Genomic DNA, 14530 nt, shown 5'->3' with positions numbered 1-14530 from the left:
AGCCCTTGAGGACAGAGAGCGTGCAAAAGTTACTTCTGTGGGCAGATGGGGGACAACTGCAACATGACAAGCTTGGGGATTCTGGGAACTGCAATCCAAAACAAAACATCTCCTTCCTTTGAGGGATACAGTGGTCGACATAGAGCTGCCAGACTGACAACTCTTGTAATTTTAGGCTAACCACCAACCACTGCCAAAATGTCCCTCTTCTGCACAACCATTAAATAGACAGGAGCCCTCTCTGGTTTTCAATCGCTTCGGAGCACACTGAAATCCAAGCGTGGTCGACTGCAGTAGCCCACTACTGGTTTAAGAAATTCTCAACAGTAGGTAGCTCATTTACAAATTATTTACTAAAAACCAAATGTAAGATCATCTCCGTCACAAGATTTGGAGCAGAACGCTCCCCCATCCATTCATTTGCATTCTACGTCTCTTGGACAGTAAAAACCAGAGAAGAGCAAAATCCCATCCCAGCCTTTTGGCTCCAACGAAACGAGATCTGGAACTCTGCACGCGCGGCAGATTCCTTTCATAGACAATTGGAACGACATTCTGGCCCCGACGATGTTTGTGCCTGAAACTTTTAGCCACTGTGCGACTCAGAATTTGTGCAAACCAGACAATACAGAAAATCAAGAAGCACTTCTAACACCAAACAGAGTTGTTTTCTATCTAATTTATCTTCTTAAAGTCCTGATTATTTCTCAGCTATACTTATGATAACTAGAAACAGTTCTGTTTTGTGGTAAACAAATGTTAAAAGAAAGGAGCTATCAACGCAGCACGACGGGGGGAAAGTCACAAGAGGTACGGGGCCAAGGTGGGCCCTAGGTAGCCGGGATGCTCTGCTTGATGATGATCTTCTGCCTTGTGGCTCGGACGCCGGAGTCAGCGGTGGGCAAACCGGTGCCCAAAGCAGCTGAGGCGGCCGCAGCAGCGGCATTCGGCAACCCATGGGCCGTGATGTACTTCTTGTAGGCCTCGCGGATGATCTTGAAGGCCCGGATGTTGGAATAGGGGATGTCGGTGATGGGGTCGCGGTAGATGGCGGCCTTGTGGGTGACAGGGCAGATCTCCTTCACGGGCAGCTTGGGGGCCCGGGATTTTGGGAAGAAGCGATCAAAAGTCTCATCGTCGCTGAAGGTGATGAAGGTGCGGGAACACTTGGCGGCTGGAGCGGAAGTGGCAGAAGAGGCCTCTGGAGCAGCGGGTGGCTGCATCTCCTGGTCCAAACTGAGAACGAGGCAGAGGATGGGTAAGGGGAAGACAAGACAAAACAACAACACAATTTATACCCCCCTCCCCACTTTATTCCCCTCATCTTAAAATATATTCCCATCCACAAGAACATTCAGCCGCAAAGAAGGAATCAGAGTTGGGAGGCATTCCAAGGGACATCTAATCCAGCCCCATTCTGCCATGAAGGCATCTACTACTAAAGCCTGAGTGATGCCCATTCAACCTCTGTTTAAAGACCCCTCAAAGGGGAAGAATCCATCACCCTCTGAGTCAGTCCATATATCACTGCCAAACAGCTCACGCTTCACTGAGTCATGCTCAAAACAGACAGTTACCTTTCCATTGGATATTACTGTATATACTCATGTATACATCTAGAAATTTTACTCAATAAACTGACCCAAAAAAACCTGGGTTGACGCATCCAGGGGTCAATGTAAATACTGTACTTTAACTCTTATCAAAAAAGGAACCATCCCCTGTTGATAGGTGAGAGCTGAATCCCTTCTTGGACCACCTAAAAGAAGCATCAACCCCTTTTACTATGTCATCCATTTTAGGGTGACCACAAACAGTTATGCCTGCCATAACTTTTAAACTTCTTTAGTACTGTTTTCCTTTACTTCAGACTTTACGTCCTTTGTTACGTGCTGCTGGGTTTTACCCTCGGCTTATTCACGGGTCATATCAAAACCTATAATTTTGGCACCAAAACCTGCCCTTGGCTTATACATGAGGTTGACTTATAGTCGAGCATAAATGGTAATAAATCCTTGTGGTCTAGCAAAACACACAGATTGCACATGTTACTTTCATCCAGTGGCAAGACAGGTGGGACTTACCCCTCGACATCCACATTCTCTTCCTTGTAGCCAAGGTCGGTGATGAGGGGCATGGTCCCAGAGTAGTAGCGGATGGTCGGCCCCACGCACTTGCGCTTCTTCTGCACTTGCCTTTTCTTGTCCGCCTCTAAGCGCTCGTACGTCTCTGCAGGAAAGAAATGAACCTGAGTGAATGGCTGTGCTACAGTCAGAAATAAAAAAGGTATCTATTTGCCGATGAAAAGAGAGGAGAGGGGAGGCTGAGCCCCCAGACTCACCCAGCGAGTGCAGGTTGAGCTCCTCTGTGATCTTGGCCTCTTTCAGCAGCTCTTCCTGAGTCAAGGGCCGTTCGTAGATGGGGCCGGCCCCCTTCTTGCGCTTCGACTGCACCTGGCGCTCCTGGAGGCGCAGAAAGGTCTGGCGGGTGTGTTCGGTGGTGGACTGGCGCATGTGCTTCCGGCCTGGGTCACAGAATGGGAGAGCAGAAAGAGGGTGGATCGAGTAGCGGTGCATGTGCCTAAGCAAAGCAGCACTCCCCCATTAAGGCTTCGTCTACGGCTGACCCCTACATTTGCGGCTTTGACGTTTCCGGACCTGATTATTTGCGGATTTGATTAATATGTTCTCTGTTCCTTGTAGCCAAGAGCTCCTGGATGATGGGGGAGTCATGATGGAGTACCTACAAATGCCTAGAGAGGTGTTTACTATAGGAACTTCTAGGTCCTCCAGCGTAATTCTGCTAGAAATTGGCTGATTCTTTCACAATGATTACAAAAGGAGAGGAAAGATGTACGGCTGCCCCTCCGTTTTCGTAGAGGATCCGTTATGGATCCCCCCTCCGTGAAAATGGAAATCCACCAATATATGATTCTAGCAGTTGTTGACCAAGGAGTTGCACTAGAGGACCTAGAGATTCCTACAGAGGTGTTCTCTTAGGTAAAAAGAACAGTGTTTTTTTATTTATGGTTTTTCCACATTCACGGGGGTCCTGTGTCCCTAACCCCAGCAAATATGGAGGCCCCACTGTGCTTATTTTTATTGATTAAAACATTTCTATCCCACCCCGTATCAGAAGATCTCAGGCGAAATCAACACTAACTGGTTAAAACCCTTTAAAACAAGAAAATTAGCTCTAAAAGACTTCAACGGATGAATCGTGTTAACAACTTACTGTCTCCTCCGTCGTCCAGGAGCTCTGCTGGCGTCGATCTTTCCTCCCGAACTTTCTGGGAGCTGCTGGCAGGAGCGTCTGGCTTCTTGGGCCTCAAGCTTTTGATGGGTTCCTACGAAAGAGACAAAGAATAGAAACTAAGGGACATATTCTACCATGTAATCTTCAGGGCAGACCTTACTATCAGGGCATCTTCAGGTGGATCTATAAGGATGGTCCCAAGCTGCGTCTGTGACTGTGTTTAAATACAAGAGACTGTTTCGTGGCGTTTTAATACCATAACCTTCTCTATTATTTGTATTTTGCTTTTCACAGCCCCGCCTCCAGTCCCAGTTTTGCAAAGAAGGTAGTACATAACTTAAACAAGTGAACAAACGGATGAATAAACCAGGGAGGACTTGGCTGATTCTTTCACAATGGTTACAAAAGGAGAGGAAAGATGTAAGGCTGTCCCTCCGTTTTCGTAGAGGATCCATTATGGACCCCCCCTCCATGAAAATGGAAATCCATCAATATTCAAGCCCTATTGGCTTTTAAGACCCTCCGTTTGACCTTGTGAGTAAGCGAGGGACGCGGATTCAAAGTCCGTGCAAACGGAGGGACGACTACATTTTCACCCTGCGGAAACAATCCAGTTTGAGACCACTTCAATTGCACTGGTTCAATGCTAGGGAAAACCTGGGAATTGTAGTTTTGTGAGGCATTTAACCTGCTCTGTCAGAAAGCCCTGGTGCCACAGTAAGCTACAATTCCCAGGGGTCCTTAGTACTGAGCCAGGGCAGTTAAAGCGGTCTCAATCCGGACCATTTCTGCCGTGTGTTTTGGACCTGAGAGCATTAATAAATCCTCGCTTCACCTGTGCCTTATGAGTAATGAGAATGACCAAGACGCCACCATTGAAATGACTTTAAAAGCCTCCAAAGAAGACCCATTGGTGTTCAGGGAGACTAAAGAGTCTGCGCAGTCCTCTCCTCTCCCTTACTCTATAGGCTTTGGTGACCACCCGGCGCTTTCTCTTCGGCTCGTCGTCGTCCTGGTCGCTGCTGGGCTCGTCGCCTTCGTCGATATCGAAGTCCGAATCCACCTCGTCGTCGCTGTCCGACTGGTCGCCTTTGTATTCGTCATCCCCGGATTCCTGCGGAGCGCAAAAGACCAAAGATATAGTTAAGATACAGTTTTATCTGTTTTGATCAATTGTATGTATGGTCAGGACTTACTCTGCACAAATATATATCATGAACATATATATATATATATATATATATACATACATACATACACATATTCATAAGCATATAAATATATTTATATATATTATATAGTATGCATGTATGTGTGTGTGTGTATATATATATATATTCTGTGCAAATAGGTCCCAAAGAAAACAGAATTTTCTACGCAGGAAATAATTATTTCCACCCAGAAATATCATTTTCTATACAGAAAAAGCAATTCCTTGCACAGAAAATGCTGCAACTTGGGACACTTCTTTGCAGCACAGTTTAAGGACAGAGCTTTCAAACGGGGCTTTTATTGGACCACAACTCCCAGAATCCCTCAGTGCTCCTTATGGTTTAGAATCTCCTCCCAGCCAATCATCGACTCGCCCTGCCCTGTCGCTCAAGCCGGAGTCCCGCCCATTGCACACTGGCCCCGCCCCCTTCCTCCCGTCGCCATGGCAGCGGCGCGGCCCGGTACCTCCGTGAAGCCTCCGTACGTCGTCTGGTAAAACTCGTCCTCTTCTTCGGCTTCGAGGAGCCCCGAGAGCCGGTTGCCCGCCGTCCGCCGCGGCGCCCGCCCTCCCGCCAGCCCCGTCGAAGCCGACGCCATTTTCCCCTTCTTCTCCGGAGTTCGAAAAAGTGGATCGACGTTCTCGGCGCGCGGCTGAACGTTCTGGGCTGTCGCCGCGCGCATGCGCAGATGTACGACATTGAGCAATGGAGCGCCGAGCGAGCGATTAGACCATAACGCTCGAATGCCGGCTCATCGATGGGCGAGGGAACAATCGAGCGCCGAGCAAATAATAATAATAATAATAATAATAATAAATTTTATTTATATACCGCTTTTCCACAGATCAAAGCGGTGTACAGACAATTAAAACCATACAATTACAGAACTTATTATTATATAATATAATATAAAATTAAACTTATATTAAAAAACAATAATAATAGAAATAAAGCAATAATAATAGAAATTAAAGATTTCTGTCGTCTTCTTCCTTCGGTTTCTTGCTGCTAGACCTTGGAAAAGGGCCTGCCTTTGGAGGATATAGTCATAATAATAATAATATCATGGGGGGTTTGTGTGAACTTTAAAAGAGGACAAAGCCTGTTCAATATTGCTAAATTGTTGCTAAATAATAATAATAATAATTAGTATGCCGTGGAGGGGAATGGTTGGTTTGTGTGAACTTTAAAAGAGGCTAGAGCCTGTTCAAACTTGTTATATTTATTTATTTGTTTATTTATTTATTTAGAGTATTTATATCCCACTGTTCAAGCCACAAAGGCTCTCTCAGAGCGGCTCACAATTATTATTATTATTAGTATTAGTATTAGTAGTAGTAGTATAATTAAATAATATGACGTCACAATTGCGTCACAACATAATGCCTTAGGAGTGGGACTAGGCCGCGTTGCCATGGCAACAGCGCGTCAGCTTTGGGCGGCGGCCTACATTGGCCAGGATACGTTGCCACGGCAATGCAAGCCCCTCCCTCCTTCAATCGCTCTTTGTGATGAGCTTGAAGCCACGCCCATTCCCACGGTGTCAGGAAAGAGGCCTTTTGCTCTAGTGCGCATGCGCAATACAAGCTCTCCCTGCCCGCCCGCGTCCCGTTTTCACAAACAAGGCGGCTGAACCATTTAGGACGGGGTTCCATAGCCACGCCCCCCTCCCGCTGCAGCCAAGTGGTTCGCCCCTAAGCCAATTGGGCGCGTCCATTCGCAAAAGCGGGGGAAGAGCCGGAGGAGGAGGAGGCGTGGTCACCCCTCCGAGCACGCGGGTGGTACGTCCCGCCTCCGCTTCTTGGAAGCCTTTCGGGCGAAACCAACTGGAGAAAAAGGGGGGATTGAGAAGAAGAAGAGATTAATTTTTTTTGGTTGTTTTAAAGAGGAGGGGAAAAATTAAAGATTAAAAATAAAGAAGGCGGAGAGAAAGGAGGAAGGCTAAGATGGCGTCGGCGGGGCCTGAGTCTGAGTCAGGTGAGGAGGGGTCCATGCAAAGACCCCCTTTATCTCCCTTTTTGGGGAGGGGGCTTTCCTTTTATGTGGGGTTTCCTATACAGTAAGCATCTCCCCTCAAGAAATAAACAAGGGTTTTCCCCTCAGTGCTGAATATAGCTCTTAAAAATAGGGGTTAGAGACCCCCTCCCCATATTTCTGTGGGAAGAATTTGGGGAAGGGGTTTGAGGGGGGCTTCTCTTTCTTGACCCCCAAAATGCCCCCCATTTGTGTGAAATTTGAGGGGGGAAATGAGACAATTCCTCCAAAATAAGACCCTTGAGGGAGGGATTTGGGGAGGGGTCCTAATTTGGGGACCCCAAATAAAAAGAGGCCCAGAGGACCCCCCTTGTGAAAGGTATATATGTCTTTTGGGGGGTATTTTGGGTTGAAATGACCCCCATATCCCCACAAAATTGGGGGGGTTATGATTTTGGGGGTACTGTAACAGACCCCCCCTTTAATATAGAAGAAATATGGGGGTGGTCTTGGGGGGCACTTAAAGATGAGGAGAGAAGAACTGAAATATAACCAGAGGAGGGTTTGGGGGTGCTTAAAATGGGGGCCATTTGGGGGGCCATTTGGGGTTGGGGACACTTTGGAGGGTCAGATCCAACCTAAACCCAAATGGAAGGAGGGAGGTTTTGACCGGGGGACATAAGACCCCCATTTTGAGGGGGTTATATGGTATATTTGGACCATTTTAAGAGGAAAGGGGCTGCCCATGGGGGGCAAGAAATGGGGTCTTTGAATGGAAGGGGAGGCATCTGGAAGAGGGGCAGGAAAGGTTGCATACCCCAAAATATTGGGGTGAAGGAATATAAAGTCTTAATGCTTTTTGTGGGGGTTTCATTGGGGGAATGACTGGGGACTGAAAGGGCTTCAGTGGAGAGCAAAGAAAGGGGTTGAATGGAGGAGAAGGGTAGAATTTGGGGGGCACTTGGGTTGGGATTCGGGGCGCCTGGTTGTGTCCGACCCCGTGTTTGTTTTGACAGGTATCTGAACAGCCTTGGAGGGAGTTTGCATACAAATAGTTCAAGAAAGCACAACCTATACATTGTGAAGTGTTCAGGAGTAGCTGTGTTGGCCGTATAGCAAAGTATAACATCCAAAATCCACAAAAGAGCGATACTAACCCAAATGCACAGAACACACGATGCAAGCTTTCGAAGCTTCGTCAGGCGAAAGTGTTTAAAAAATCATACAGGAGCATAAAGAATATGATAAAACAACAACATTGGTTACAGGTTTGCATTTTCTCAAGGCGTTGTTGCTGTTGTTGTGTTGTTTTGCAGAGGTGTATCTATACAAGCGGATCCTTCCTCCTAAGCCATGTTGTCCTGGGAAGAAAGCATTGTCCCAAAGTCTAAATCCCAAGTTTGAATTCGGTTAGCAATGCAAAAAGGTACTTCTTCTGAGATCCCAGATGTCTCTGACATGTCTCAGATCCCAGATTAGGGATTGTGGGAGTTGTAGTCCCCAAAGGTCTTTCTTTCGGGGTGGGACCTTGCAGGGATGACAACTAAAAGTTCCCCAGACAACAACTACATCCCAAATCCCCCATCTGGGATCTGAGATGTCTCAGAAGAAGACTTCAGAGACGTATGGTATCTTAGAAGAAGTATCTTGGATCTTGTGCTTCATGGTCAGCTTGGATAAAATTAACGGTTGTGGTGAAAGAAGGCGAAATGTTTCATCCAGAAGAAGGATAGATAGCGGTAATTTGTAAGACGAAAGGAAGAAGGAAATAGAGACTGTAAAGAATAGAGAAAAAGAAAGAACATTTATGAATGAGGAACACCAGTAAGATGAGAAAAGGGAGTCATTTGTCTATTAGAAATGATGTTTTTCTATGGAATGTGTATGTGGTTTTGTCCTAAGTTTGTTAAATGTGTTTGATGTTTGGTGATGTTAGAAATAATAGATGTTATTGAGGAAGCAAGGTTGTGGTTCAAAGAGGGCACTTTGCACGTGGCACAGAGACCCTCTTCCTTGTTCTGGGGGGCTGTGATGGGGAGACCCTTCAGTTTCTCCCCCCAAACAGTGGAAGTGATTCCTGAGATGTGGAGGGAAAGACCCCCACAAACAGAGGATAGTGATGACACCGAGCCGACGGTTGCGTGTTTGTGCGTGTTGCAAGAGCAGCTTGGCAGAAACAGAGAGGATTCTGGGAAGGAGCACATCTTGCGTGTGGGAGTGGGGTCGACGAAAGGGATTATTAAAGGGAAGGGGGGCCGAGGAAGGAATTAGTAGTCTCTTTCCCAGGGGAAATTAAGGAGAAAGGGATTACTGGGAGCAATGTTTTGCCAACCAAAGGAAGACACAAAGAAGGGGGTGAACCCCATTTTGTGTCACTTGGCGGTTGCCATTATCATTAAAAACAGCTTGCTTTCAGTACTCAGAGGGTTGTAATTCTGTTGTTTGTTTTTTCCTCTACTTCACAGGTTGGAAAATATGAATATATTTGGAATTATGGTAAACTACAGTCCACAAACCAGTGAAGAATGGCTAGGAAGAGCAGTCCCAAAAAGTGCAACCTTTCCAAGTCCTTCTTTTGTTTGAGGCCAAGAGCTGACGGTTTGGAGGGGTCAGGGCATGGAGACCCTTCACAAAGCAAGGGTCAGGGAGGATGGAGAAGGACATGTGGACACTGGGAGAGGAGGTTAGAAGAGAGAGAGTTGCCTGGCCTGAGGACTGTAGGACCTGGACTGGGATTTAAAGAGGATGGAGTGCAGGAAAGGGGGCTTTTGCACATGGTTGGGGCAGGAATGCATGGCAATGAATGGGGGGCAAAATAGTGAGGAGGAAGGGGAAGGATGCCTCTATGGGAATAATGTGGGGACAGGTTCGTCCTGCTTGCAGATTTGGGCAAAGAGGGGGATGGATTCCCCTCACTGCCTGGGAGCGGTGAAGGGAGAAATGACCCCTTGCGCCGCCTTGAGAGCCGTTCTCTTCTCTTTTGGCATCTGGAAATGGAACTCAGGATGTGAGCGAAGTCTCTTTTCCGGAGGTGGGCTGTTGTCGTCGCAGCCCAAAACACTGTGTTGCCAAATCCCGCTGTTTGGACATCCGCCGTTGCCCCAGAGAGAAAGAGAGGCCCTTCTTATCTCTGTTTAACCCCAGTGTCTTTCCGCCCCCTCCAGATTCGTGTATGAAGTCACCAGTAAACAGGGATGTGTTTGTTTGGTGAAGTTTTACTTGTGTTTTTGGACTGAAAAGGGTTGGGAAGGGTGCTTCCCCCATTCTCTTGCCCTTAGACCTATGGGATAAATGGATCTTTCCGTTCCAGCCTGATGCCAGCTGAATATTCAGCCTCCGAATCATGTCAATCCTGGATTAGTTGAAGCAGAGTATTAGAGCTTATGTATCCGTTGTGTCTAAAATGAGAAGTCTTCAGGGCTTTTTAATAAAAAAAATGTTTATTTCTATCCCAAGTTTCCTCCTGTGACCTCAAGAAGGTGTCTGTGGCTCTCCTCCTCACGTTTATCCTCACAGCAGCCCTGCAAGGTAGGCCAGGCCAGCCCAGAGCCAGTCAGTAAGGACTCGAAGCTGGATCTCCTGGGTCCAAATGTCCACACCAGTCCCCAGCTCATTTTGGGTAGGTAAGCAAGGTTAGGACCATGGCCTCTGTCCCTAGGAACTGTGGTCAGTGAGGCTGGTGCTACTGCCTTATGCTCTTCACTGCTCTCTTATTTCTGAGCCGAGTTTACCAAGGGAGCTGGGTTTGGTCCCAGGACTTCTGTTTGCTGGCATGTACCTTAAGAGCTTCCCGTAGTTTAAAACAAAACAAGAACATGAATAAGAGGTGCCTTTGCTATTCTGCGACCGGCCTCTACTCCGGCCGCCTTGGTAATAAGTCATAAGACCTGGCTAGGTTCCTGCGTCTCGAGGGTCTTAGGACGAAGCCAGGAATAATAAATGATGTTTAACTTTGGCTGCTTGGTCCATTGTGGCAGAGTCCCTCCCGCTAGTAATCCCTGCCCTGGAATACGTACCTTTCTATTCTATGTTACATTAAATTAGAAGAGCAAAATAATTCTGTGTTTGGTCCTACTGTTTTACGCTGAACTCAAGGGCTTTGAGATTTAACACTTTGCGGGACCTGCCAACATGGATGCAACCTGACACAGTTGCTGCTCTTGTATGTTTTGCCACTGAGTAGGAAAGATAGCAAAGATAGTTTAGCGAGAAGGTGGCTTGTCAAGGAGGACCTGTTGCAATTCTCCAGGTGTGCAAAATATTTTAAAGTTGTTGGGGAGAGGGGTGTGTATGTGTGTGTGTGTATATATATATATATATATATATATGCACAGTCACCCCTCCAAGTCCGAGGACATCTGTGGACTTGGAAATCTGCGGAGGGGCAACCACCATTAACGGCAATGGGGCACATGCATGTGCCCCATTAAAGCCTATGGGACTTGAATATGCGCAATATTTGGAACTTGTGGAGGGGTCCGGAACGGATCCCCCATGAGTTCCAAGGGCCAACTCTCCCTCCCCCCCCCTCTCTCTCTCTCTCTCTCTCTCTCTCTATATATATATATATATATATATATATATTTGTCTCCCATCCAAGGGGGACATGATGCATCTGTCTCAGTGGAGGCTGAAGCAGACTCTGTGGCTCAGGGCTAACTTTGGCTTGCTGGCCAGCTATAGCCTTTCCTGGACAGATATGACTAAGCTACCATAATTCATGCAACCTCCTGATTACTAACTTCCTGAATAGACGCCTGCAAGGATGGGGGAAGTGCAGGCTCTGCTTTGTATGCAGGCATTAACCTGAAAATAATAATAATAATAATAATAATAATAATAATAATAATAATAATTTTGGTGTGGTTTTGCCCCTTCCAAGATGTTCAGCACTCAGCTGCGAAGAGGCCTTTTCCCACCAAGGATACAAAACTCGAAGTGAGTCCAGGGCGCCATTCCCTGGTAGCAATGCTGTGGTTCAAGAAACCATCTCCCCCCCCTCCGCATCCTGTGCCTTGTTTTGCTTTCAGGGCCGAGCGGATGATGCTAGGGCCATTCGCGCAGCTCCCGCTTTCCTAAGCGCTGATCAAACAGGTTGGTCAAAGTGGAACATGTTCTTCTGGGAGGTAAACAAACCAAGGAGCTAAAATGGAAAAATACAGCTTAAGTGTTTATTCCCCATTCCCATCCCAGATTCTGCCAGCTCTGAGACTCTGAGAGTTAAAGGTTAAAGGATTAACCTTCCTGATGACGGCCCATATTTTGGTAAATGAATTTTGCTTTTCCTGATGACAGTTGGGATCATAAGGAGCTTTGTAAATCCCACTTTTTCAGAAGTAGTAGCATCGCCCAAAGACCACTGCTTCCTAGAAATGCCCTCCAGACTGTCTGGCTGTGGTGGAAGTTGTAGCGCTGGAAGGTACCAGGTTGGCAAAGGTTGCCTTGCTTGGAGGCTTGCAAAACTTCATGGGAAAAACAATGCCTACATAAACACAACAAAATGCTCTGTAACTGTTTCCTTACAAAGAGCAGATACTGTTCATTGGTAGCCATTTCCCCCCTTTCTTGTTGTTGGTTACTTGGAGGTAGCCTCAGGAGACTAGGTGATACAAGGTTAGGGATAGGATCAGGGTTAGGGCAGCTATTTTAGGGAGAGTAGGGATCTGTATATTGGTTCCTTTGGAAATCTGCAATACATTTGGCTGAGCAAGGCAGAGTAATTTGTCTTTCAGTTGTTTAATGGATTCTCTCCTTTCGACTCCCTTCCCTTTATTCCTTTCCCCATTTTAATACAAATTCACGACTTCACTTTTCATGTGCTGAAATGGCTGACCTGATGGAAAGAATATTCAAGTACATTTTTAAAAATGGTTGAAAAACGTGTTTTTTTTCCAAGTGTTGAGAAACTTCAAGGAGGAGAATTCTGATCCGACTTTGTAATTTGGGAGTTTTTATTGCAGAAAGCAATATTTTTGTGCAGAAGTCTTATTTCCTGCTCAGAGAAAGCTGCTGTTTCCTGCTCAGGAAATTCCCACTTGTGAATTTTGCACAGAATGAGCCCTGAATTGCGTACGGTTCTCAAAGGCTTTGCTCCAGGCAGAGGAAAATTGCTGAAGTTACTACTCATTGCTTCCTTGGAGGAGAACATTAGTGAAGAATTCCATCCCTGTTTGGTTGTCCAGAAGCGGTAAGGCTATGAGTTCCTAATTGTGGCTCCTAAATACTGTCTCTTCTTTCCTTTCCTCACTTTCTCCCTATAGCTTTCAGCTTCCTTTGCTGCTCAGTGATGCCTTCTCGGAGACGTAGATGTATGGGTAAAGAGTGAAATGCGCGCGCATGGGCTTCTCCCCTCCGCTGGTTTACTCGCCACTAATCGGCCTTGGCTTTCAGGTGTGATAGGAATGTGTGTGCTGTGGCCAGAAACCTTTCCCTTTGGCTTTCTTGATGGGGGACACTATTACTGTATGTGAGACCAGCTCCTTCATTGAAATGACCACGTTCCATTAAGAAAACTTATTTTATACGCAACTTGTGGCGTGGACAGTCCTAGGTTGCTATATGTCAATACTTCAAACTCTTTGTGACTTTAATAGGTCTTTTTGGCTGAAAGCATATTCACTTATAGGTTGGCAATGGTGGAAAGGAAAAAAACGATCAGTTAATAGTGTAATTTTACACAAGGTTTGGGCTTGGACTTTTCCCAGCTTAACTTGTCAAGACTGACCAGCAGAAATTTTCAAAATAAAGGTATACCTGAGCAAATGAACTCAGTCTATTTCTGAGCATTGCCATCTTTAACAGAAACTTTGGCCCCATACAGACAGGCCAAAATAAAGCTGCTTCAGGTCACTTTGGAGGTATGCTGTTTGAATGATGCATGTGTCTTAAGCATCCAGAAGCTGCACCAAAGCTACGCTCCAGTCCTTAGGACTCCAGAAGCGTGGCTTTGGCGTGGCTTCCAGACTCTTAGGACGCATGCATCATTTAAACAACATGCCTCCAAAGTGACCCAAAGAAGCTTTATATCGGCCTGTCTGTATGGGGCCTTTGATACCAGAGGCAGCAACTGAATCAAGTTGGGATTGACATCCCTAATCGGCTACTCGTCTTTCCCAGCCACTTGACATCTTGTTTATTCAGAAACATGCCCATGATGGAATTGGGACTCCTCTGAAACTATACACTGGCCACAGCAGAGCAGTTTAATTCTGTCCTACTTTGTCCAAAAACTTCCATTTGTGCGCACCAAGTTGCCGGTTTTGAACAACTGAGTGCTCATTCTAGACTTCATATGGCTGAGGTTGGAGCTTCTTTTGCGTGTGTTGGCTTTTGCGGAGAAGAAAAAACCTTGTGTGGAATTTGCTTGCGCTACCCTTAATAACAGGGGTCCCTACAGACCTTTGGCTATGGACATTGGTGTGAAGTGAGCGGTGAAGGGGCTAGACAGGTGCCATGTTACCTTACAGATTTCACTGCCTGGGCGCACGCTTGTTGACAGCAATGGCCCTCCTCAGCTTGGACCGTGCTCCTTTATGCTTAAATGCTGGAGCTCGCTTTGGCTGGTGTTCTTGTGTCTTGCTGTTCTGAAGCTGGCAATGCATTGGGAACATTGGCGCAGTTTGTCTAAACCACGTTTGGTCTGTTTCCCTGGCAAGTGGATGGGTCGCACCAGAACAGATTTCCAGGTGCCTTAAACCTTCTCCCCCAAACTGTGGCACACATGTTGGTAGGGGTCCCATTGCCACATCAAGTGTCCCACTGCCCCCTTGTCTTGAATTTCAGGGGCAGGGATGACCGCTTAACTCCATCATTGGGGAAAGTTGGGAGTTGCCATACAACAATATTTGGAGCCCAGTTGTCTGATATCATGGGAGCTGTAGTACAAAGCCTTTGTAGGGACTCCGGTTGGGGAAAGCTGAGATAAAATTGCTTTAATCTAACAGGGCCAAATGGGGGGGGGGGGTCAGAAGAAGTGGGCTTTTTGGAGGGGCTGCTGCTGGTGGGCTTGCTCTGCATTGTCTTCCCGGAGGGTTGGGGTTTCTATTGATTCCTGGATAACCTTGCTGGAGAGAAATGAATGCCACCCCAGC

At 46.6% G+C, this 14530-nt stretch overlaps 2 protein-coding genes across 3 annotated transcripts in view; one reads left to right on the top strand and one right to left on the bottom strand.

Annotated features, from left to right (window-relative positions):
* Positions 1-335: 335 nt before the first annotated feature.
* Positions 336-5127, bottom strand: LOC149301777 (vacuolar protein sorting-associated protein 72 homolog). The gene is made up of 6 exons (XM_089483806.1): positions 4933-5127; positions 4217-4369; positions 3235-3346; positions 2342-2524; positions 2085-2229; positions 336-1236 (listed from the first exon to the last, which is right to left on the bottom strand). Exons 1-6 carry the CDS (start codon positions 5062-5064, stop codon positions 831-833), a joined length of 1131 nt encoding a protein of 376 aa, XP_089339932.1. The 5' UTR covers positions 5065-5127; the 3' UTR covers positions 336-830.
* Positions 5128-6095: 968 nt separating this feature from the next.
* The window catches only part of LOC149301776 (phosphatidylinositol 4-phosphate 5-kinase type-1 alpha-like), a 29746-nt gene continuing 21311 nt past the window's right edge, over positions 6096-14530 (top strand). The window contains exon 1 of one of the 2 annotated variants that reach the window (XM_089483852.1): positions 6096-6443. In XM_089483852.1, coding sequence (XP_089339978.1) covers positions 6413-6443 — 31 coding nt within the window. In that variant the 5' untranslated portion in view covers positions 6096-6412. Of the gene's footprint in view, positions 6444-12750; positions 12831-14530 lie in introns of those variants that run through there. The other variant, XM_089483851.1, reaches the window with a different exon arrangement.

This window comes from Sceloporus occidentalis, unplaced genomic scaffold, assembly GCF_023333645.1.
Source record: "Sceloporus occidentalis isolate IW3139 unplaced genomic scaffold, rSceOcc1.0.p SCAF_20, whole genome shotgun sequence".
Lineage (NCBI taxonomy): Eukaryota > Metazoa > Chordata > Lepidosauria > Squamata > Phrynosomatidae > Sceloporus > Sceloporus occidentalis.
This window is presented reverse-complemented; position numbering and strand designations above follow the sequence as displayed.

What these genes read in the sequence shown, in the direction of transcription:
- LOC149301777 (XM_089483806.1), bottom strand. Translation starts at nt 5,064, where the DNA reads ATGGCGTCGGCTTCGACGGGGCTGGCGGGAGGGCGGGCGCCGCGGCGG. An exon ending in CGTACGGAGGCTTCACGGAG is followed by an intron (nt 4,370 to 4,932) that starts GTACCGGGCCGC and finishes TGCGCTCCGCAG; the next exon opens with GAATCCGGGGATGACGAATA. An exon ending in GAGAATGTGGATGTCGAGGG is followed by an intron (nt 1,237 to 2,084) that starts GTAAGTCCCACC and finishes CCTCGTTCTCAG; the next exon opens with TTTGGACCAGGAGATGCAGC.